The sequence below is a fragment of the Phodopus roborovskii genome, unplaced genomic scaffold, assembly GCF_943737965.1.
Source record: "Phodopus roborovskii unplaced genomic scaffold, PHOROB, whole genome shotgun sequence".
NCBI lineage: Eukaryota > Metazoa > Chordata > Mammalia > Rodentia > Cricetidae > Phodopus > Phodopus roborovskii.
The window spans coordinates 28,286,634-28,308,110 of NW_026126409.1; the positions used below are offsets into that span (position 1 = coordinate 28,286,634).

Below are 21,477 nucleotides of genomic sequence, written 5' to 3' on the forward strand. Positions count from 1 at the left end.
GCTAATCCACAGAAACTAAATTCATGCAAGATAAATGTGTAAGCCAGAGAGTTTCCTCAGAAGAGTCTATGTGCAGACCGAATACTGTTCCCAGCCAGAGGGCCTCCTTTGCCTAGAATGACGTTCACAGCTGTGCCTGAAACTAGACAATGGTCCAGGTAAGCCCACAATTAATGCCTTTTTTAAAAAAAAGAGTGGCTACATCTGAGGTATGTTCTGCCTCTCTCAAGCCACAGCTGGTCCTCTGAAACTAGAGAACTCTAAGTTACAGAATGGCTTCAAGCTCCTGGCTTCAAGATCTCCCTTTATGGAAGACACTACATTCACTGTGACATTCAGTTTCTCTAAAATCTATTTTGGTAGATTGTTTCCGTTCATATTTTCTGCCCTCAGTTACTATCCCTTCATAACCTACAGAGTGCTTGAGAAATGCTCAGGGTTTTCTCAGCACATTTCTCCCAGAGCTTGAGGGAGCCCAGGGCCTCATGCATGCTAGGCAGTGTTACACCCCAGCTCTCACTAAGTGTGAAGTCATTAAGTTGGACTCTGGGGGCTCTCATTGCTAAGTCCTTAGGCAGTGTCTGCTCTGGCTGTTGCTAACTGCACTGTGGAGCAGCTATTTGATTGCACAGTAGAACCTGTCCAAGATCATTTTAGAGCCAGTATAGCGTTTCATAGGTAGTATTTTAAATATGCTGGGAATGGAAACCTGTATTTCACATGGTAAGTGAGTAATCTACCTCCAAGCTATGGCTTCAGCTCTGGTTTTACTCTTTGATAAGCTGACCAGGCAGAACATCCCACCATCCCACTCAGCCTCCAGAACAGCTGAGGTTACAGGTCGCACCACTAGCCCCGGCTCAGCTCTGTAATTTCTGAATTTCCATGACCATCAGAATTCTGACTTCACAATCAGATGTTGAAAAGGGAATGACAGTTACCAAAAATGGGGCATCAACGCCATGTTTTCTTGCCCCCATGGCTCTGTTTAGCCCACTACAGTTGAGTGTTCCAGCCTGAGTCATGGATATTCTTACCAAAATCAAATCTCACTAGTTTCACATGAAAATTAAATATCAAGACACTGTCTTAGTATCAATCTTTTGTTTATTTGTTTTGAGACAGGATTTCTCGTGTCTCTGGCTGTCCTGGAACTTGCTCTGTAGACCAAGCTGGCTTCAAACTCACAGAGATCAGCCTGACTTTGCCTCCCAAGTGCTGGGATTAAAGGTGTCTCCCACCACTGCCTACCATTAATCTTGTAACTTAGTATCTTAGTATTAACATCATTCACAAGCTGAATACTTGTGTTCTCTTAATTGTATGTACTACTGCATTGGATTAGTAAGATATGAAGGGCTGCAGGTGTAGGTGTGGCTCAGTGGTAGAATGTGTGCTAAACATACATGAGGCCTTCAGTACAATTCAATCCTTAAGTTTTCACCCTCCATGTAATTAGATAAGCAACACTATACATACTTAACAGTTAGTGATTAGTACCATGTCAAAATAACTTCATGTACTTATCTCTCCGCATTTATTTCCTGTGTATGTGTGTGCATATGTAGAGATTAGAGGGCAGTTTGTGGGAGACAGTTCTCACCTACTGTGTGAGCTCTGGGAATGGAACTCAGGTCACCAAGCTTGGTGGCAAGTGCCTGTCGCTTTTACACATTGAGCCATCTCTCCAGCTCCCAATCTTAGTTTTATTATCCTCAGGAACTTAGGAGTACACTAAGCTACGTGGTCATTTGCTTGTCATTTGAATCAGAGATGATCCTTCTGCATGTTCTTGAGGCTTCTCTTCCTGACTTCTGAGAGAAGGAACACACAGATATGTTCTCGTTTAAAACAGTGAAGTCTACACTCAGTTGCTACTGAAACCTCACCTGCATTTTCCATTGTGAGCCTCACCTTTAACAGCTGACCCATCTTTTAGCTTTCACATGTGTCACAATCTTCTTAGTTTTGTTCACTTTTTATGTGTGTGTTACCTACATATGTGTATGTGTCCCACTTGCATGCCTGGTGCCCTCAGAGGTTAGAGGAGGGTATCAGATCCCCTGGAACTGGAGTTACACATGGGCGTGACCTACCACGTGAATGGTGGGAGTCAAATCCAACTCCTCTGGAAGAGCAGTCAGTGCTCTTAACCACTGAACCATTCTCCATCCCTCACCTCCACTTTTTTTCTTTCTTGAGACATGGTTTCTCTGTAGCTTTGGAGCCTGTCCTGGAACTTGATCTGTAGACCAGCCTGGACTAGAACTCACAAAGATCCACCTGCCTCTGCCACCGAGTATACCACCATTTTTAAACAGCTATAAATACACAAGAGGTAAAGGGAAGAACCTCAGCTTTGATGTATCATAAATATTAATAGTAAAAATTGAGGCAGCTATTGGGGAAGATTAATGCAAGTAGTCAAACTTTTATTTAGTTATGGCTACATTAGAATATAAACACAACATGACATGTCATTATGGATAGTCTTTTACATAATAAATTCATGGATAATATTTTGTATCACAAAAGAAAAACTGAGTCTATAAATGACCACAACAAGGATTAGAGAAATAATACACTTCATATAAATTATAAAGGTAGTTACGATGGGACCCACCTCTCTTCATAACTCAAGTTTCCAAAATAAAGTCAACACATTAAAATATTGGATCCTTTCAAAAGCCAGCAGAGACGATCACCATCTTGACAACTTCTTAATTCTTAATTGGAGTCGAACCTCCCTTCGTTGTCTTCTTTAGGTGGTGGTAATTGGGCAAGATTTTCATCAAGAAATCCAGCTGTAGCGTCTGGGGCTGAAAAGATGAGAAGATGAAGATGTCAGAAAGCAAGGTCAACAACCCTAGGTAGAAATGTTAGGATTTCATGGAGCTCAACATGATTTTCACAGATTTTTCTTTACCAGTTTGCTCTTTTAAATCTGTAATGGTAATATTGCTATCATACAGCCAAACAATCTTACATACAAAAACATACAGGAAAACATTTTTGAATTTCTGTTCACAGATTTTTGTCTGGCTTCTAAATATTAAGAGTGCTTCCCACAAGCCCTGTGATGCCCTCAGCTGAGCCTTTGTCTCCCATGGCCCAGTACTATCCATCTCCTGACTGTAAATTCATTTGAAGGACTTGTGAAAAGCAGGGACTCCACCCTAGACACTGTCAGAGTCCGAGGGACCTGTCTTAATAATAAAGACAACTGTATGATCGCCATGTTATGACTGGTGACACCGGGAGACAGTTGCATACCTGTGACATTAGACTTCTGTTCTATCTTTCTCTAGTTCTAGCTTATTTCCTCCCCTTTAGTCACTTTTGCTATTACATAAACTGATAATTTAAAAACGTAATTTCCCCTTAGCCTATGGAATACCAGCTCATATTAATGATAATAAAAATAATGATGATGATGATGATGCCAAGCCTACAAAGGAGGAGTAGCCCACAGGGATGATGAGGAGGCACAGTCAGTGGGGTGCAGCAGCTTAGCACACATGAAACCCTGAGTTTGCTTCTCAGCACCACACAAAGCAGGCACGGTGGTGCATGCCAGTAATCCCAGCCCAGGAGTTGGAATCAGAAGGACAGAAGTTCAAGGTTATCCTTGGCTGTAAGTGCCAGACTGGCAGGGGCTATATTAAACTCTGAGAATGAAAAAGTAGAACAATCTAGAAAGAACTGGTTTTAATTTATGATTAAAAATATGGCTAAGAAAGGTCAAGTATCAAATGTCTTGAAAATATTTTCTTTGGGGGGAGGAAAAGGAAGCTCAAGAAATCTATACTGAGCAAGCCAAGACATGAGCTTTAAAACTCCAGTCTGCACGTCTCCTGTCTAAGGGACACCCAAAGGCCTAAGCCTTTCATCTCTTAGTCTAGCATTATTCTCGATTTGGGTTATTAGGAGGGGATGACTTCTTGTAAGTCTGGGAAATATCTAAAAATATTTCCTTTATTCATAAACTGTGTTTGTAATCCAGCCATGGTACTTTCATAAACTAAGTTAGAAACCCAGTGTGACATCCTAGGGCCATTCCTCATCTTGAAGATTTGTATTTTAGAAGTGAATCAGTGAATTAATATTTTGATGTGAGGGTCAATGGTGCATCAGAATAACAATTCAGATTCCCCCCCCCACTTTTTATATATTTTATTTTAATCTAAAGAAATAAATCCAAATTTGGGGAACATTTCTCTGATGATTTACTCATTTGCCTTTGGGGATGGAACCCAGGGCCTTGCATGCTAAGCATTCTGCTGAGTCACACCCACAGCCCCTAATCATTTGTTGCCCACTGAGACAATCATATGCATCTCTGAGAGTTAGTGGTCCTGGAGGAACTCCCTTTAAAGAGTGGTTCTAGTACCTGTGGCCGCTCTGTCTGCACCCTTCGTAGGCAGTCTCCACCATAGATCACTGTGTTCTCAGGAATGACTTCAAAAGTGTTTAGATTGCAGCAAGCCCCGATGATGCAACCACTGGTCAAGATTACATTTCTGCCTACATATGCTGTGGTGAAGACAGAATCACAACTTAAGACAGAAAGCGAGTATTGACATATTGACATTTGTCATTGTTTACCCATTCCTTCTATGGCTTAGTTGTAAAAACACAAATAGGCCTTAAGAAGAAAACTGAAAGATAATGCTTAGATACAGCAATCTCAGACAGCACAGAAACAGGCAGTATGTGAGTGCAGGTGGACTTACTAGAGTGCCCACCAACAGGCTGTGTAGCACTGGGCAAGTCAGTGTAAGATCTCGGGGCAGGGAGTCCACTGTCCTTCTCCACTCCCTTTAAGGATCAATGGGTAATGATACAGTGCCAAGCCCACACCTGACACTCAGAAATACACAAAGGCCAACAATGATGCTAAAAGTCCGTAATGAAAACTGAAACTATTGAGCAAATGAACAGAAAGTATATGGTTGTTATTTCACAGAGGCAGGGCTCTCTTTCAAGTCAGTCAGGGTCAAGAAAGACAAAGCAATGTTCTAGAAGAGTGTTCTCTCTGAACCGCAGGACAAGCTGTGGGAGCTGGTTCCCAGCAGGGTTGGGGACCTCATATAATCTCCTGCCTGACTCTAATTTTGACAAATAGATGACATTTGCCTCTGATTGGCTAGGGTAAAGCAGTCCTGAAATTAAAGAAAGCAATTTTTGGCGAAGCTGCTACTTCATTTGTCTCTCTCATTCTACAAGAATGTGCATTAACTACAGCACTGCCAACACATTTAGCTGAAGTCCATCTCAAGTCTTTCAATGGAGCTTTAATCCAGCCCCAACTTAACTCTACACAGCTGGCTTTTTAACTTAATGTAGTTAGCCGCATTCTCAGATAACCACATAACAAGGTTAGGTTCTTTTGAGGAAAAGAATTAATCTGACAATGACTCTGGTCCAATCCAAGCATGCCACCTTGCTTAGACTTAGGTCGTTTCCCTGGACACAGCAAAGAGAAAGGAGGCGATTACTTTGACAATAAAACTCTAAACACAGCTTACCTTTTGACTCAATGACATTATTATCTCCCATTTTCATGGCTTGGGAATCTGTAAGCCTGAATTAAGTCAATACTTTTTCTCATGAATGCATAATGTCCTCACAGTGTACTGGGACAGAGGTGTGAGAAGGGCTGCACAGACTCAGCCTTGCTGGAATTCTTTGCTTAGGGCCAATCTAGCAAAGCTTTAATTCTCAAACACAAATATCTCTGGGGATAAAGAAATGACCCATATGCCTTTAAATATTTTATTACCATGTGTGCTGGGTGTATATGTTTAGATCAGGAGAAAAACCGAGGAAGTCAGTTCTCTCTTTCTACCCTGTGGGACCAAGGGCCTGAACTCAGGTGGTTGGGCCTGGTGGCAAGTGCTTTGATTGCTGAGCCACTCTGCTGACCCTGACATCAGACAGGAGTTACCTGTCATCAGGCAGTCCTAGTAAATGACTTTCAAATTGCTATAGGTGTGCCTGCATGTTAGGGTCAGTGTTTACCTTCCTGGGGGACAAGCCAAAACAGGAGGGACTTTGTTTCCTATGGTGACAGTCATGTGCTCTACCCACAGCCCAATCCCAGAAAGTTCTATCTCTCTATCTCCCCCCCCCCATTTCCTTATTCCCAGAAAAGATTTCTTAATTTTTTAATGATTTATTTTTATTTTATTTGAACTGGTATTTAGCCCTGCGTGTATAGTGAGGGTGTCGATCCCCTAAAACTGGAGTTACAGACAGTTGTGAGCTACTACGTGGGTGCTGGGAATTGAACCCGGGTCCTCTGAAAGAGCAGCCAGTACTCTTAAACATGGAGCTATTTCTCTAGGTCCCAGAAAAAGATTTCTTAACACTGCAAATGGACCTATTTAAAGTCTTGATAGCCTGATTTTATTTATTTATATATATACATACATATGTGTATATATATATATATATATATATATATATATATATATATATTTTCTTTTTAATATATGTGATGAGTAAGGTATATCAGTTTCTACATGGGGAGGGGCCTGAGCAACAGAACCATCTGGGGATGATTTGTGGCAGATTACTGCAAAGGATACGACAGCCAACTTCAAACACATTATTGGTGCCAATGACCATAGGTTTGGGTTCTGGATCTTCAGTATCTGGGATGATATTATCTGGATGGCTGTAAAAAGAATAGACAAATCACCAAAGGCCAGGGACACAGTAAATAGCTGCCATCCCACTTCAGAAATTTGGATCAAGTCTCCATTTAAGCACAAAGCTTAAAATGCACAGCTATGTCTAGCTCCTGAGCCAGGTTGAGTTACTTCTCTGTGCTGGGGAAGGGAAGGCTAGAGATGAACAGAGCTACAGAAATGTAAGAAATCACAGGTATAAAAACAACCTCAGAAGAGGGTGCCACCCATGCCTTTCATTCCAGCGCTAGGAAGGCAGAGGGAGGTGGATCTCTGTGAGTTCCAGGACAGCCCGGTGTATAAAGTGAGTTCCACAACAGCCAGAGCTACAGAGAATCCCTGTTGTCCTCCCACTCCCAAATATAGAGGGATCAGATCCCCTGGAGCTACAGTACTGTTGGGTGTGAGCTGCCACATGTGAGTGATGAGAACTGAACTCAGGTGTTCCTTATGAACAGCAAGTGGTCTTAACTAATGAGCCATTTCTAGTCTTTCCTTGTTTCTTAAATTCTAAGTTCAGAGACCTTCTCTAGGAACTGTAAAAATAAAGAAATGAAATGCTAACTATACTTTCTGCCTGCTAAAGCAGAATTAAAATCATGCCTAACTTAAAAATTTCCCATTCATTATAACCATTTAGAACTGTGAAATGGAAACAGATACCCACATGAAACATTTATTTTGTGAGGGGGGGGTATTCAGTAAACTATGTGGACAATAACCTCTCCTCTAAGAGGACATCAGCTTTATCTCTGACAGCTGGCCTCTGCAGGACAGGCTGCTGTGAGGGGAGTCACCCCCCAAGCTGCGGGGTGCTTCAGACCTTAAGAAACGCCCACACATCCTCTGTAAGTGTCAGACAAATCAGTCTTTTTATCACAGCTAAACATTTTCCCACACAAATTCCATACATTGTTGCTACAAATTAGGTAAAAGCGTGAATTTCTTGCCAAGACTTTATCTAGAAAAACTTATACACACTTTTGAAAATATACTGGGTATTGTAGCTCACTTCACAGAGATTACACATTGTCTAACATCACATTTTTATCTTTAAAAGTCTATGAATTGCTATAAGGATCCCACACTCTGTGGATGTAATTCTGGGTGTTACCCATGTGGAACATGAGAAAACAGTTAAATTCGCAGGTGGACATCAAAAGAAATCCAACCCAAAACATCTTCAGCATGGTAGCCACAACAGGAAGATACTGGATGGATCAGGAAAGAAACCATTACAGGTCTGATGACGGATGACCTAGTGCCGAACTGGGAGGCCTCCAGACCCAGGGCTGGGGGCTCTGGCTTTCTCACCTTGGGCAGCCCTTTTTCTGGTCTGGGACCTTTTTTTTCTTACTCACGCGTTTATGATGAGGGCCTGCTCTTCTATTAGGTTACCCTCACCAATAATTATGGGCCCGGCCTCGGCAATAATTCGTGCTTTGGGGTGGATCACCGTTCTAGGGCCTGTGAAAGGGAGCAGGTGAAAAGAAATAATCAGGGGAGGCGAGGCTTCCAGCAGGAGGGTAGGAGGTGAAGGAGGTAGGTGAGGCTGCTGGGAGGAACATTTTCTAAGTCTGTGCCAGGCACCATGCTAGGTACCTTACAAGAACTATCTCCAGCAGTTATCAGCAGCAGTTAGTGCCAAATCTAGAGCCAAAGAAAGTGGAAGAGCTTATGTGGCAGGGCCAGGCAGTTCAGCCTCCAGCTCCCGCCTCCTGTGACCCCAGCAGGACATGCGGTGATGAGGGAGAGCAGTCCTGCAGGGCTGTAGGAAGGGTTGGAAGCCATGACACTGAAGACTGTTGACACACAGTCATACAACTAATTCCCGTCTTTGTTTCAGACACGCTGCTTATAACACAGAACTTTCATCTTTACCACATGATTAAGATTCTGTCCATGGCCAGGTGGTGGTGGTGCACATTTTTAATCCCAGCAATTCTGGAGGCAGTCCCTCTGAGTTCTAGCCTGGTCTACAGAGCTAGTGCCAGCGTAGTCAAGAGTACACAGAGAAACCCTGTGTCAACAACATTCTGCCCATGGGTGGACAGAAGTCTGGAAACACAAGGTTCACCTTCAGCCTTGCTCCATTGTTATCTGAGTACAGGCATGGTCACTGGAAGCAGGTACTTAGTTCAAGTACTAAATAAAGAGGATGGAGACAAGAAGAGCTAAAGATGAATGCTGGGCCACTCAGACTGAGGTTGGGACACCCGAGACCCCTCCAGTCTCAATCCATGGAACAAGGGGAGCACCCTTGAAGAACTTGGAGGAAATGAGTGGACACACACACACACACACACACACACACACACACACACACACACACCTGCCTTCAGGCCAGTATTTTGGCAATAATGAAAGCACTGATAAGAAAACATATCTTCAGCCTCATACCTACCTACTCTTATCTCAGCATGGAAGCTGTCTTTGTCTCCTAGGGCAGGCTCCACTCTGTAACCCTGGCCTGTCTAGACTCTGCCCTGGCTTCTGACGGCTAGATTACTCAAGATGATTTCTATTCAACAAGAGGTAACTCATTTGGAAAGGAAGGTGGACAGAAGGGTCAAGGGGGCAGAGGTTACACTTCCCAGGATTCCATGGTATAGCTGTTAATTTTTAGATAAAAAGTCACTATTGGCTTATAAAAGGCAAGGCACAACGCTGTATGTTATAGGACAACAAAAATATTAGCAAATTCGAAGCCAGGAGTGCAGTTCAGTTGTTGAGTATGTGGGGAGTATGACAAGGACCTGGGTGGGTCCCCAGCACCAAATCCTTTACACAGACTCACACACACACACACACACACACACACAGAGAGAGAGAGAGAGAGAGAGAGAGAGAGGAAGAGCACAAGCTATTTTGCCCCTTTGAGCTTGTCTTGGTTATTACTTAGTGCTCCCAAATCTCTGACATAAATATGAGGCCTTTCTGGTGACCAGAGATCTGGAAGGGAGCTCAGTGCAGCTCATTCTTTTTCCTGAGATGAAGAATAGGGGGGAATTGATAAAGACAGCAGGGGTCAAAGCAGGACACAATCCCAAGGCATAGTCTAGTATGAAATAGCAGGACACAAGCTGGCAGTGGTGGTGCAAGCCTTTGGTCCCAGCACTCGGGAGGCAGAGGCAGGCGAATCTTTGTGAGTTTGAGGCCAACCTGGTCTACAAGAGTGAGTTCCAGGACAGCCTCTAAAGCCACAGAGAAAAGCTGTCGAAAAACCAAAAAACCAAAAAAAAAAAAAGAAATAGGGCACACAAAATCATTAAGGAGTTTAAAAGAGTTTAAAAATAAAAACTTGAAGGAAAGCATTCAAATGATTATTTTTAATGGTTATAAAACATCTCACATTTCATTAATACACTACTACTTCTCTAACTCATTCCTAATAATGGTGGCTTAGACATCTACAATCAACAATGCTATCACAAATACCAGATTCTCTGAAATAACAAGTTCTGCATCTTCCAGTGGTACGAGCCAATGGAGAGCTATAGCTCACACAATATGGATTTCTATTTTGCTTCAAAATATAGGCTCACAGTCTATTTTAGGTTCTTTGTAATTGGAACCCCAGCCAGTACCCACCCTTGTCTTCTAGAAAGTCTAGACTCTGGGTTCTATCACTGACAGGCTATGTGTGTGCCTGCACTCTCTCAAGGGCCCACTTTCACATCTATAAAAGGACGAGATCCTTAACAGTCATCTTGCTGGATGGAAACAGTGGCTACAACAAACAGGGTTTGAAAGGGATATCACAGGACCCGACGTCCAGTTCGTAAGGAGACACTCAGGAGCTGACACAATGGCCCAAGTACAGACACCGCCACTAAGCTAGTGAACTGAATTCTACCCCTGATGCCCACATGCTGGAACCATCTCCTTGGAGCTGTGCTCTGACCTCTGCGAACACAACAATAACCACTGTTGGCCATGAAGAGCTAAGAACTTCTGAAAATTAAGTAGAATTTAGGCTAATTTAGGCCTCAGGACAGAACAGAGCCTGCTTTTCTCCTTATTCAAGCATCATGGGATTGGCTGTTAAGCTCAGGGGAGACTTCTGGTTGGTAATGGGCTGATTGAGCAGGTCACAGAGTTCATCAGGGCTGGGTTGGCAGCAGACTTGTGGTGAGTGCCGGGGCTCCTGCTGGCCCCTGAGCTGAGCTTTGACAAGCGGAGCATGAGAGAAGCCACCTGAGGATGGATTCAGAAGACTAGGGACTGATGGGACTGGTAGTCTTTCTTTCTTTTTAAACAATCCTGATGCATACCTCTGAAAATTAATGACACTGTTTTCTTAAAAAGAAGACGCAGGACTGAGACAGCTCGGTCAGGATCCCTGCAACTACTTGCTGAGTTCCACAATGCAAAAAGGTGGATACCTGAGGGGCACCTGACATTGTCCCTGACCTTGACATGCACACGTGCACGAACCCTGGTATCCAAACACACAAAATGCAGCCTGGCATGCTAGTGCCACTGTAATCCCTGCACTTAGGTGGGAGCAAGAAGATCTGAAGTTCAAGGCCACCTCAGACTTCACAGCGAGTTGGAGGCCAGCCTGGGCCTCAAAACCAAACAAGAAATTAAACAAGATTATTAAATAACAAAGCCAAATCTATATGAGTATTTTTTTGAGGCAGGGACTCACTATGTAGCACTGGCTGGCCTGAAACACCATATGTAGACCAGGCTGACCTTGAACTCAGAGCTCCTCCTGCCTTTCTCTCCCAAGTGCCAAGATTAAAGGCGTGCACCACCACCGTCTGGTATCTGAGAAGTTTAAACTGGTGTTTTATTACTGACATTATTATTTGTTAACTATTAGTTGCTAATAGGTAACTGGAAGATACCTGGTTATAAATCTCAGGGACTTTCCCATGGCACTAAATAACACAGGGCAGCTTAGATGAGGCCTCTGATTTTGACACTACTGCCACCTGCTGGCATCACGGCCCAACTGCAGGTTTTGGCACAAGGGCTTTGAATTGAGAGATGAAAGCAAATTGTCAGGGGCAGCAGTAACTGGACAGCTAGCATGAAGCACATGTGATAGCTAAAGAGTGTGGTTTGGAGATGGGGAGGAGGCACCGCTGTCTGCAGTTTCACGACGGAGGAGGCAGAGTGGAGGCCTGGCAGTCCTAGCAGCCTTAGCAACAGCATGGTGCCTGGCAGGCAGGCTCCTCTGGGTTTTCCTGTGTGTCGTGAAAACTTCTGCCTAGGATGGGTCTGATTCCAAGCCGTGTTTAAGGGTCTTAAAGTTAAAACGCTTCCCCCCCACCGAAAACAAACAAACAAACAAACAAATCCCAAAAAGCTGTCACCACGCAGAGTCCCTTTTCCCCATTTAACCCCGGTATGGACCTTCTTGGAGCTACTCCTGGCAGGACAGTGTGTGTATTTTCTTACTGAGTGTGCTGAAAACCTCTCTGGCTTATCTCCTTGTTTGGACAAATGTGTCTGGAGTCGAAGCTGCCTTAACTGGCGGATGAATTATTTTTCTAAACGGCTGGCCGGGCTTCCGGAGCACGGCCAGGAAGACATTCCTGCATCACGTCTCCTTTCCCTCTTTTGGTAAAGGGCGCTCTTCACCTCTGCCACAGGCAGCAATCTCTGGGTGCATTTTCATATATTAATAAATAATTTAAAATAAACCCTAGCTCTTTCTTTTGAAAATTAAACAACTCCTGTGACCACTGCTGGGCAAAATGAAAAAATACTCCAGCCTGGAAGTGTTGGGTCTGAGCTGAGAGAGGGAGGGTTGGGGAGAGAGGCTGGTTCCCACTGTGCCCAGTCTGCCCCTCTAACACCCACAGCAGGAGCTCACCCTCACAGGCACAGGGACAAGGACGATGCTGGGGGCCTTCCTCGAATGCTGGTCAGCTCTCAAAGGAGGATTTACAGAAAATAATTTTAGCAGTCTAATAAAAAACAAGCTTGATACTATGAAAATTAACAGGACTCAGTTCTGAGAACTCTGGGGGAGGGGTAAGCCAGAGCACTCCTGACAAGGGCTAGACATCCATGATCCACCCCTGAACCAACCCTCCCTCTCTCAATCTTTGTCATACGCTTCCCTTCCCTGCTCATTTCCACACAGTGTGCTGTGGAGAACACACACACACACACACACACACACACACACACACACACACACACACCTGCTACACACTTTCAATCAATTTCACCAATACAGCAAATAACTGAATTTCTGGAAAATTCCAGATCAGATTTAAGGTTTCAATAACCTGAAATACAGCAAAAGAAAAACCTGCCCTCTTCAAACCTGTAAAGGTGTAAAGAGATGGACAGTCCGTGCAGTAAGGCTGTAAAGGGATGGACAGTCCGTGCAGTAAGGGTGTAAAGGGATGGACAGTTCATGCAGTAAAGGTGTTCCATGCATGGAGGACTCCAACCGCGGATCAACTGAACCACAGTTCTGTTTACTGCTCCTGAACTCTCTGGTAAGCAGTTTATCAAGTGCCCAAACTGCAACTCCAACAGAAAGGATATACAGTAAGTAATGCCAGTAACCTGAGCAAAAAATAAAGCAAAAAGCTTAAAAGACTACTAAGACTTGGTGGGAGAGCTGGGACCAGGTAACTCTGCTCTGATTAAACTCTGTAATTGTGTCTCTCAGGAGGGTTTTAATCAGAGGTGTTAATTTCAATTAAAATGAATAGCTGACAAAAGGCTGGAGATAATGTGACAATGACAGAAATGGCTATCTAAGCACCCTTATTTATACACACAACTGGAGCAACATGAGGCTTGAGTCTGGGTGGGGGGAAGATGAGACTCATAACAAATATGAGATGAAACTGTGGGAGACACAACACTGTGTATCTACATCACTGTCTTTTATTTTTCTTTGCTTTAAAAACAGGTTTGCTAGGCAGTGATGAACACACCTTTAATCTCAGAACTCAGGAGGCAGAGGCAGGAGGATCTCTGAGTTCAAGGCCAGCCTGGTCTACAGAGAAAGTCCTAGGACAGGCTCTAAAGCTATACAGAGAAAGCCTGTCTCGAAAAACAAACAAACAAAACCAATAACACAAGACCCCCCAAACCAATCAAACACAAACAACCAGAATTGTTTCTGAAATAAATGCAAGCATGCTCAGGCATGCACAAGTATGATGCCACTATATGTATAGTTAATACACACACATATACACAATTCACTGTTGATAAACATCAAATCATTCTAGCTTTTTTCCTTAAAGATTTTTTTTATAACTTCTGAGGGAGTGGGTAAGAACATGATCAAAATAATTGTGTGACATTCTCAAAAGATTAATAAAACTGATTTTTAATCACTTAAGGTCAAGTGTTAGCACATGCCTTTAACCCCAGCACTTAGGAAGTGGAGGCTGGTGGATCTTTGCAAGTTCAGGCCAGCCTGGTCTACATAGCAAGACTGCTAAAATCCATCACTAAAAATCTGTAATGGCAGACCGTCTTACATGTTTAATATTCTCACTGTATACTATCAGCTAGTGATCAAATGTCAGACTGAAAAGATATTTAAGCCCTGTCTTCTTTGGGGACTGAAGAGATGGCTCAGCACACGCATGACTGCTCACAACCCCAGATAGACATCTCCAGGTACAGGGGCACTGGCCTCAGCTAGCACTGTGCACATATAGTAGAAATCCAAGGGAAGTTGTCCATAGTTAACTACACACATTGCTTTATTAGTAAATTATTTATTTGGTCTGCCTTTTCTTCTAATTACCAAACACTCTATGAGCTACTGAGTTCTTCCTGAGTCAGGATAGGAGACACAGACACTGCAGCCAATGGTGGTGAGTAAAAACAGGGATGAGCATCTCAGAGGGTGGTTCTGGCCATACTCTCTCCTCATAGGAAGTTTGTGCTGAAGTCAGAAAGCGAAGAACCAAGAAAAGAAAGAGTCATCTTCCAAAGTCTATCAGCTCAGAGTCAGTGAACAGGCCACGTTTTAAACAAAGCCCTACAATAGTGGCACAGTCTTCACTGGTGCCATGTGACAAGACACATAAACTGGCTGGAGGCTTCTACTTATTAGAGGGAAAAATGACATTTTTCCCCCATTAAAGAAATTATTACCAGGCCTGGTGAGTCGTGTCTTTAATCACACACTCAGAAGCAGAGATAGATGGATCTTTGTTGAGTTCAAGGCCAGCCAGGATCTTTGTTGAGTTCAAGGCCAGCCAGGACCTGTCTCAAGACCCATAACCAAACCAAACCAAGGAACTGTTGCTGTTTGGAAACAGAAATGCTACTATAGCATGGTGGGTGACAGACAGCTGTGGCTGGTGGGTGCTGCAAGGGATCAGTGTCTGGGAAACAGACGTTACAAAAAGAATTGGGGAGTCCTGGGCACTCAGCCATGAACTAAGTGACTGGCCATGTGCTGGGCTATACGGCGAGAGTTAATGGTACTGACAGCAAACAGTTTCAGAGATTTCACCTCACATTCTTGTTCTGCATGTGATGGAAATACTAACTGCCATCCGGTACCACTCCCCTTTTCTTGCAGAAGGACCCTGCCTTCATTAGGGGACAATGTATTTACTGCTGCATCAGTAACCTAGCCAGGGGGCACATGGGAGGATGGCTGTGTGGAACTTCCAGGAAGGCTCTTTAAATGGACAGAACACAACCGGGGCAAAGGTGCCTTTGTTTACCCTCTCCCCTCTCCTTGAACTAACACCTGGTGCCATCAAGTTGAAACTTCAGACTGAACAATGAATGATCTCCAACTTTTTATATGCAACAGTGAACCTCTACACGTTTAAGCCACCCCTTGAGCAATGCAGCCGAACCTGATGTGGCTATGTATGGTTCCACAGATGGGCAAGACTTAGGTTAGAGAGTCTGGGTAACATGTTCAAGATAACCCAGCAGGAATGGCAGGGTACTCCAGGACCCACACTGTTAAGAGTTCCAGCTCCACAGAGGCCAGTCCTTTTGTCTGTTTGGCTCACTGCTCTGGCTACGAGCCAGCAGTGCTCAGCACATCCCAGGTGAGCAACAGCTCTCTCTCAAATCAAGCAGTGTCTGAGTCACAATGACTCACTCGGATTTCACACTGAAATTCAAACATGGCCTCCATTGCACCATATTGTTTTGTAAGTAGTAAACACTTAATAGAAGTAAATAACTTTAAAAACAAAACAAAAACATTGTGGGCTCAGATGAACCTGACAAAGAAGACAGGACTTAAAGGTGAGGCGTTAAAATCGATTACACAGCATTAAGTCTTGAGAAACAACATTAGTAATTTTCTTACCTATGGTTACATCTCCTCTGATTTCACTTTCTACACACACAACAGCTCCAGGAGCAATCTTCACACTGTAGGAAGACAAAGGTAACAGGCATCTCAGGTAAGGTTTAACACTCATCCCCAGTAAGGTTTAAATTATTGCAGGCTGGCGAGACAGCTCCACTGGTATAACACAGTTGTGCAAGCCTGAGGACCTGAGTTCAGTACTTGGAACCTAAGTTATTAAAACTCAATTTTAAAATGCATTGTTATAGAAGGTGTGTTGGGGCCACCAAGATGGCTCAATGTGGGTAGGATCTGATTAAGGGACTTACTGCCAAGCCTGACAACCTGAGTTCAACTCCTGGGTCCCACACAGTAGAAGGAGAGAACCTAGTCCCCAGAAGCTGTCCTCTGACCACCACACGCACACTGTTGAATATGTATAGCCCCATGCATGTAAATCCAATAAATAAACAAATAAATAAATGTGTACTAATTACTTTTCTGTTGTAGAAACACCTAGACCAGGGCAATCTGTGGAAAAAATTTTTTTTTATTTTGGCTTAAGATTCTAGAGGGGTAAGAGTCCATCACAGGATGGGAGTAGGGGTGGGGGTGAGGGTGGGGCTGGGGAGATGGCTCAGGGGTTAAGAGCACTGACTGTTCTTCTAGATGACTGAGGTTCAATTCCTAGTATCCATGTGGCAGCTCATAATTGTCTGATTGGTCTAGTAAAGAACTGAACCAGGAATAGCTAGGCAGAAGAGAAAATAAGTGGGGTTGGGTGGGGGGGGGGCAGAGAGAATAAAGAAGAGGAGAAACATAGGGAAGAGTAAGGGGCCAGAAAATGAAGAGAACGCCAGGGGCCAGCTACCCAGCCCAGCCAGCCATGGAGTCAGAAGGAAAGATGTATACAAAAAGAAAGGTTTAAAAAAAAAAAAAACAAAAACAAAAACAAAAAAAAAAAAAACAAAACAAAAAACAAACAAAACAAAACAAAAAAACTACCCAGAGGCAAAATGTAGTTAAAGAGAAACAGGATAATTTAAGTTAGAAAATTTCGCTGTCTAGAAATAAGCCAAGCTAAGACCAGGCATTCATAAGTAAGAATAAGTATTTATTTGGGAACCAGGTGGCAGGCCCCCAAAGAGTAAAAGAAAAACTCACTGTATCCAGTGGCACACTTCTCCTAAACCTTCCTAAATGCACCAGCAACTGGGGACAAGTATTCAAACACTTAGAATCTACAGGGGCCAGTGTCATTCAAACCACCAAAAACTTCTCAAAGCAAAGCTCATTCCTGGGGCATCACTCTTCTGTCATCAATATTCACAGCTGTTGGCTAAGTTGCCCAGGATCACTATGCCTCTCTAGACCTCTGTCCTGTGATTGTGGGTGGCCCACCATTATTTATTTATTATTTGGTTTGGATTTTTGGTGGTAGTGTTTTTGTTGTTATTTTTGTTTCGTTTTGCTTTTGAGACAGAGTCTCTTTATGTTGCCCTGGCCGAATGAGAATATTCCCTATGTAGACCAGGCTGACCCCCAACCCTGATCTGCAAATTCACCTGCCCCTGCCTCCTTCATGCTGGGATTAAAAGTATGTGCCACCACATCCAACTCACCACTTTTTTGTTTGTTTTTTTGAGACAGGGTTTCCTCTGTATTGCTTTGGAGTCTGTCTTGGAACTCCCTCTGTAGACCAGGCTAGCCTCAAACCCACAAAGATCTGCCTGCGTCTGCCTCCCTAGTGCTGGGATTAAAGGCATGTGCCACCAACACCGGACTCAGCCAGTGCTCTTACCTGCTGAACCATCTCTCCAGCCCTGCCACACTAGGTTTTTTTTTTTTTTTAAATAGGTGCCGGGTACCTGAACTCAGGCCAAGTCATCTTCCCATCCCTATATGCAAGGAGCTTGGCCCTTTCTCAACTTGACCTGCATGCTTTGTTCAAGCCCAAGGGAGGCCTGCCCCTTTCTGAATGGAGGTGGAGGAGTGAATGGGGAAGGGGGTAGACATGAGGGGGAGAAGGGGATAAAGGAGGGGAAACTGTTGTCAGTATTAAGATAAATGAGAAAGATCTTAATAAAATTTGTAAATTGTTTCTGGAATGTTCCATTTAATATTTTTAATGTTTTGAGGTCACGATTGGCTATGGGAACTGAAACCACAGAAACACGAGTATTACAAAGTAAAGGAAGTACAGTGATAGTTAGAAACAAGTCTAAGCTATGGGCCGAGCTCTCATAATTAATAGTAAGTCTCCATGTGGTGATTTGGGAGTTGGCTGTGAGACAGAGAAGACCTCATTACAGTAACACCCCCTCACCCTGCAGATAGCTAACAACCTCCTGTAACTCCAGCTCCAGGGGGATCCCACGCCCTCTTCTGGCCATAGGGACACCTGCACCCACATGCTCATACCGGCAGAGACACATAACATGGAAAAATTCAAAATAAATCTAGTAATTCCAGCGCAAAGGAGGCAGAGGCAAACGCATCCCCGTGAGTTCAAGGCAGGTCTGCTCTACATAGAGTTGCAAAAAAAGTGCCAGGGCTACCTCCTGCGAACTTGTCTCAAAAAAAGGAAGAAAAGCTACACAGAGGGTGCTCCTGTGTCAACAACACCGCTGCTGTTGCAAATGGTTCTGCATGTTTGCCTGCCACCCACACAACACAGTCTCTTCCCACCGACAGACCGGCCCCGGGCTCTCAGGCGCTGGCTGGGCAGGGGGTGACTGCTCCAGGGACTTCTTCCAGGCCCCCCTCTTCCGGACAAGAGGCAGGGCCGACGGAGCAGCCACCGCTGGGCGGCGTCTGGCTCGCACAGCGCCCCGAGTGCCGGCAGCCCCGCCGGAGAGTGCGCACAGGAGTGCAGGGGTGGGGGTGACAAGGAACAAGCCCTCCCCGCCCCCACCCCGGGAGGATTCTGGAGCCAGCCACCGAAACACCGTCTCAGTCCCTCCCTGCCCGCAGTGCGACCAGAATCAGGTCCCGCCCCTTCGGAGAGTGAGAGCGGGCTCTGGCCGAGCAGCACACGCACCTCTTTTGAGTTTTCTCCGCCATCGTCAGGCCCGGGTCTCAGGAAGAGCGGAGATCGACCCCACTGCCTGGCTAGAGCGATGATCTCTACATCCGATTGCAGAGCCTGGCCCGGCCGGCAGGGGCAGGGCTTGAGAGACCAGTTTGCGCTTGCGCATCGCGGACGTCTTGCTTTTGTCGGGGTGGGCTCGCGCTTGCCACGCTCCTAGAGGTGAAATCCACCTGCAGATCCTGCGGGCCTGGCCTGGGAAATCATTCCTCCAGTTGACAGTGTTTACTCAGCCAAGACTGATCTGATCCCAGCCGCCCTGTCCCTTATCGTTAGCTCGCTCTGCCTTTAACTTCTAGTCCGTGTCCCAAACCCTAGCCACGGCTTTTCTTGTCAAAATCTCTTTTGAACATCAAATCCAGTTTTTAAACCTCAGGTTGTGTGTGTGTGTGTGTGTGTGTGTGTGTGTGTGTGCGCGCGCGTGCGTGCGTGCATGCATGCATGTGTGTGCAAGCAGCACCGAAGTTTCCCGGAAAAAGAAATCCCAATCCCACCTGCGGGCGGCATCTTGTACTTCCAAATGAAAAGTCCCAGCTTGATCTACCGGTTTTGGTCTTGCACAGCAGGTCCCTAACTAATTCCTTGTAAAAAGCCTCATGATTCATATTTCCCGCTGGCTGTTTCTCAGATTGAATGCTGACTGTACCATCTGGGATTTAAAGAATTAGAACAGTAGTTCTTGACCTGTGTGTGGGTTGCGACCCCTTTGGGAGGTCGAATGATAGGGATCACCTAAGACCATCGGAAAACACAAGCATTTACAATGCATTTCATAACAATAACAAAATTACAATTATGAAGTAACAATAAAAATGATTTTATGGTAGGGGTCACCACGACATGAGCAACTGCATTGAAGTGTCACAGTTGAGAACCATTGGATTAAAAGATGTCAGGGGTGGGGGGATAGCAGTAGTTAGGGATTGAGAGTTGGCTTTTCCTTTGGAAGTCCAAGCTGCCGCCCACAGGTGGTATTTCTTTTTCAGGGAAACTGATTGGATCAGGCCCACCCAGGTTATCTGGGAGAATCTGTTTCCTAAAGATAATTAGGTAATGGCTTCAAATCATACCAAGAAATGCCTTAATGGGGGCCAGGGATTTGTCTTAGTTGGTACAGTGTTTGCCTAGCATGTATGAGGCTTGAGTTCATTCCCAGAGTCACATGGAACTGAACATGGCAGAGAACATCCATAACCCAGCTCAGTGAGGATCACAGGTCTCAAAGTCATCAGAGTTATGTATCGCTCCGGTCATTTCTGTTGATTTTTATAGTGGTGTTTATTTCTTGTGTCTTCCTTAACCTTCTGTTTCTACTATGGTTGATTCTATTTTTGTGGTCTCTGGGAGGGATTTGTTTCTGTCTTCAGTCTGAAAGATTCCTTCAGATATCTTCTGTAGAGCTGGCTGAGTGGTCATGAGTTCCTTTAGCCTGTTTTTGTCATGGAAAGTTTTTTATTTTTCCTTTAGTTTCAACAGGTAGCTTTATGTGGGTGCAGTGTTCTGGGATGGCAGTGGTTAGCTTTCAGAACTTGAAATACATCATTGCAAACTCTTCTGGCTTTTAACATTTCATAAACCATTGTTTATGTGATGGACCTGCCTGCTCTTTTGCCATTTTTAATATACTTTTTTGTTCTGTATATTAGTGTTTTAATTATGATATGACATGGGAGGTTTGTTTCTGGTCTGCCTAGTGTCCTAAACTCTTCCTGTTTGTGGAACACTTACCTCTTTTGTCTCACGAAAACTGTGGGACATTTCCTGTTGTAATTCTTTTGAAAATGTTTTCTATCCCTTTATGATGATATTATTCACCTCGTATGCCTGGAACTTATAGACTTCGACTTAGAACATTGAGTAGATCTTGGAATTCCCATTTACACTTCTTTATTATTTCACCTTGGTTCTTGTTGGATTGTTCTAATTCCTGCAGTTGTCTTCAAGATCAAATATTCTGTCCTCTCCTATGTCTGTTCTATTGCTGAGGTTTTCTATGGGGTTACTTTTTGGTTTTTGTTGTTGTTTTGAAACAGGGTGTCACTATTGCAGCCATGGCTGGCCTGGAACTGGCACTGTACACCAGGCTGGATGGCCTTGAACTCACTGAGATCTTCCTTCCTTTGCTTGTGAGTGCTGAGATTAAAGGCAAGAGGTACTATGCCTAACATTTCACAGTTTTTTTTTTTTTAATTTTGAACATGTTACTCTACATCACTTTTTTCTTGCAGAGATAAAACATCATGACCAAATGCAACTTAAAGAAGACAAAGTTTATTTTGGTTTATGGTTCCAGAAAGATAAGAGTTCATGATGGTAGCTGGAGAGATGGCTCAGTGGTTAAGAACACTGACTGGTCTTTTAAGGGACCTGGGTTCAATTACCAACACCCACATGGCAGCTCACAACTGTCTAATTCCAGTTCCAGGGGATCCAAC

At 44.2% G+C, this 21,477-nt stretch overlaps 2 protein-coding genes across 2 annotated transcripts in view; one reads left to right on the forward strand and one right to left on the reverse strand.

Annotated features, from left to right (window-relative positions):
- Saraf (store-operated calcium entry associated regulatory factor) overlaps window positions 1–21,477 on the forward strand; it is a 735,200-nt gene that overhangs the window by 660,736 nt on the left and 52,987 nt on the right. The gene's annotated exons all lie outside the window — the stretch shown is intronic.
- On the reverse strand, window positions 2,402–19,117 carry Dctn6 (dynactin subunit 6). Its single transcript, XM_051182262.1, has 7 exons — window positions 18,995–19,117; window positions 15,973–16,037; window positions 8,054–8,159; window positions 6,591–6,679; window positions 5,529–5,576; window positions 4,391–4,533; window positions 2,402–2,819 (listed from the first exon to the last, which is right to left on the reverse strand). The coding sequence occupies exons 1-7, from the start codon at window positions 19,015–19,017 to the stop codon at window positions 2,721–2,723; spliced, it is 573 nt and encodes a 190-aa protein (XP_051038219.1). The 5' UTR covers window positions 19,018–19,117; the 3' UTR covers window positions 2,402–2,720.

Bases quoted from the DNA above. Each gene is read 5' to 3' on its own strand.
- Dctn6 (XM_051182262.1), bottom strand. From the start codon at position 19,017: ATGGCGGAGAAAACTCAAAAGAG. The intron at 16,038-18,994 runs GTGCGTGTGCTG...GTCTTCCTACAG, and splicing joins GCGGAGAAAACTCAAAAGAG to TGTGAAGATTGCTCCTGGAG. The intron at 2,820-4,390 runs GTACTAGAACCA...TCATCTTTTCAG, and splicing joins TGCAGACAGAGCGGCCACAG to CCCCAGACGCTACAGCTGGA.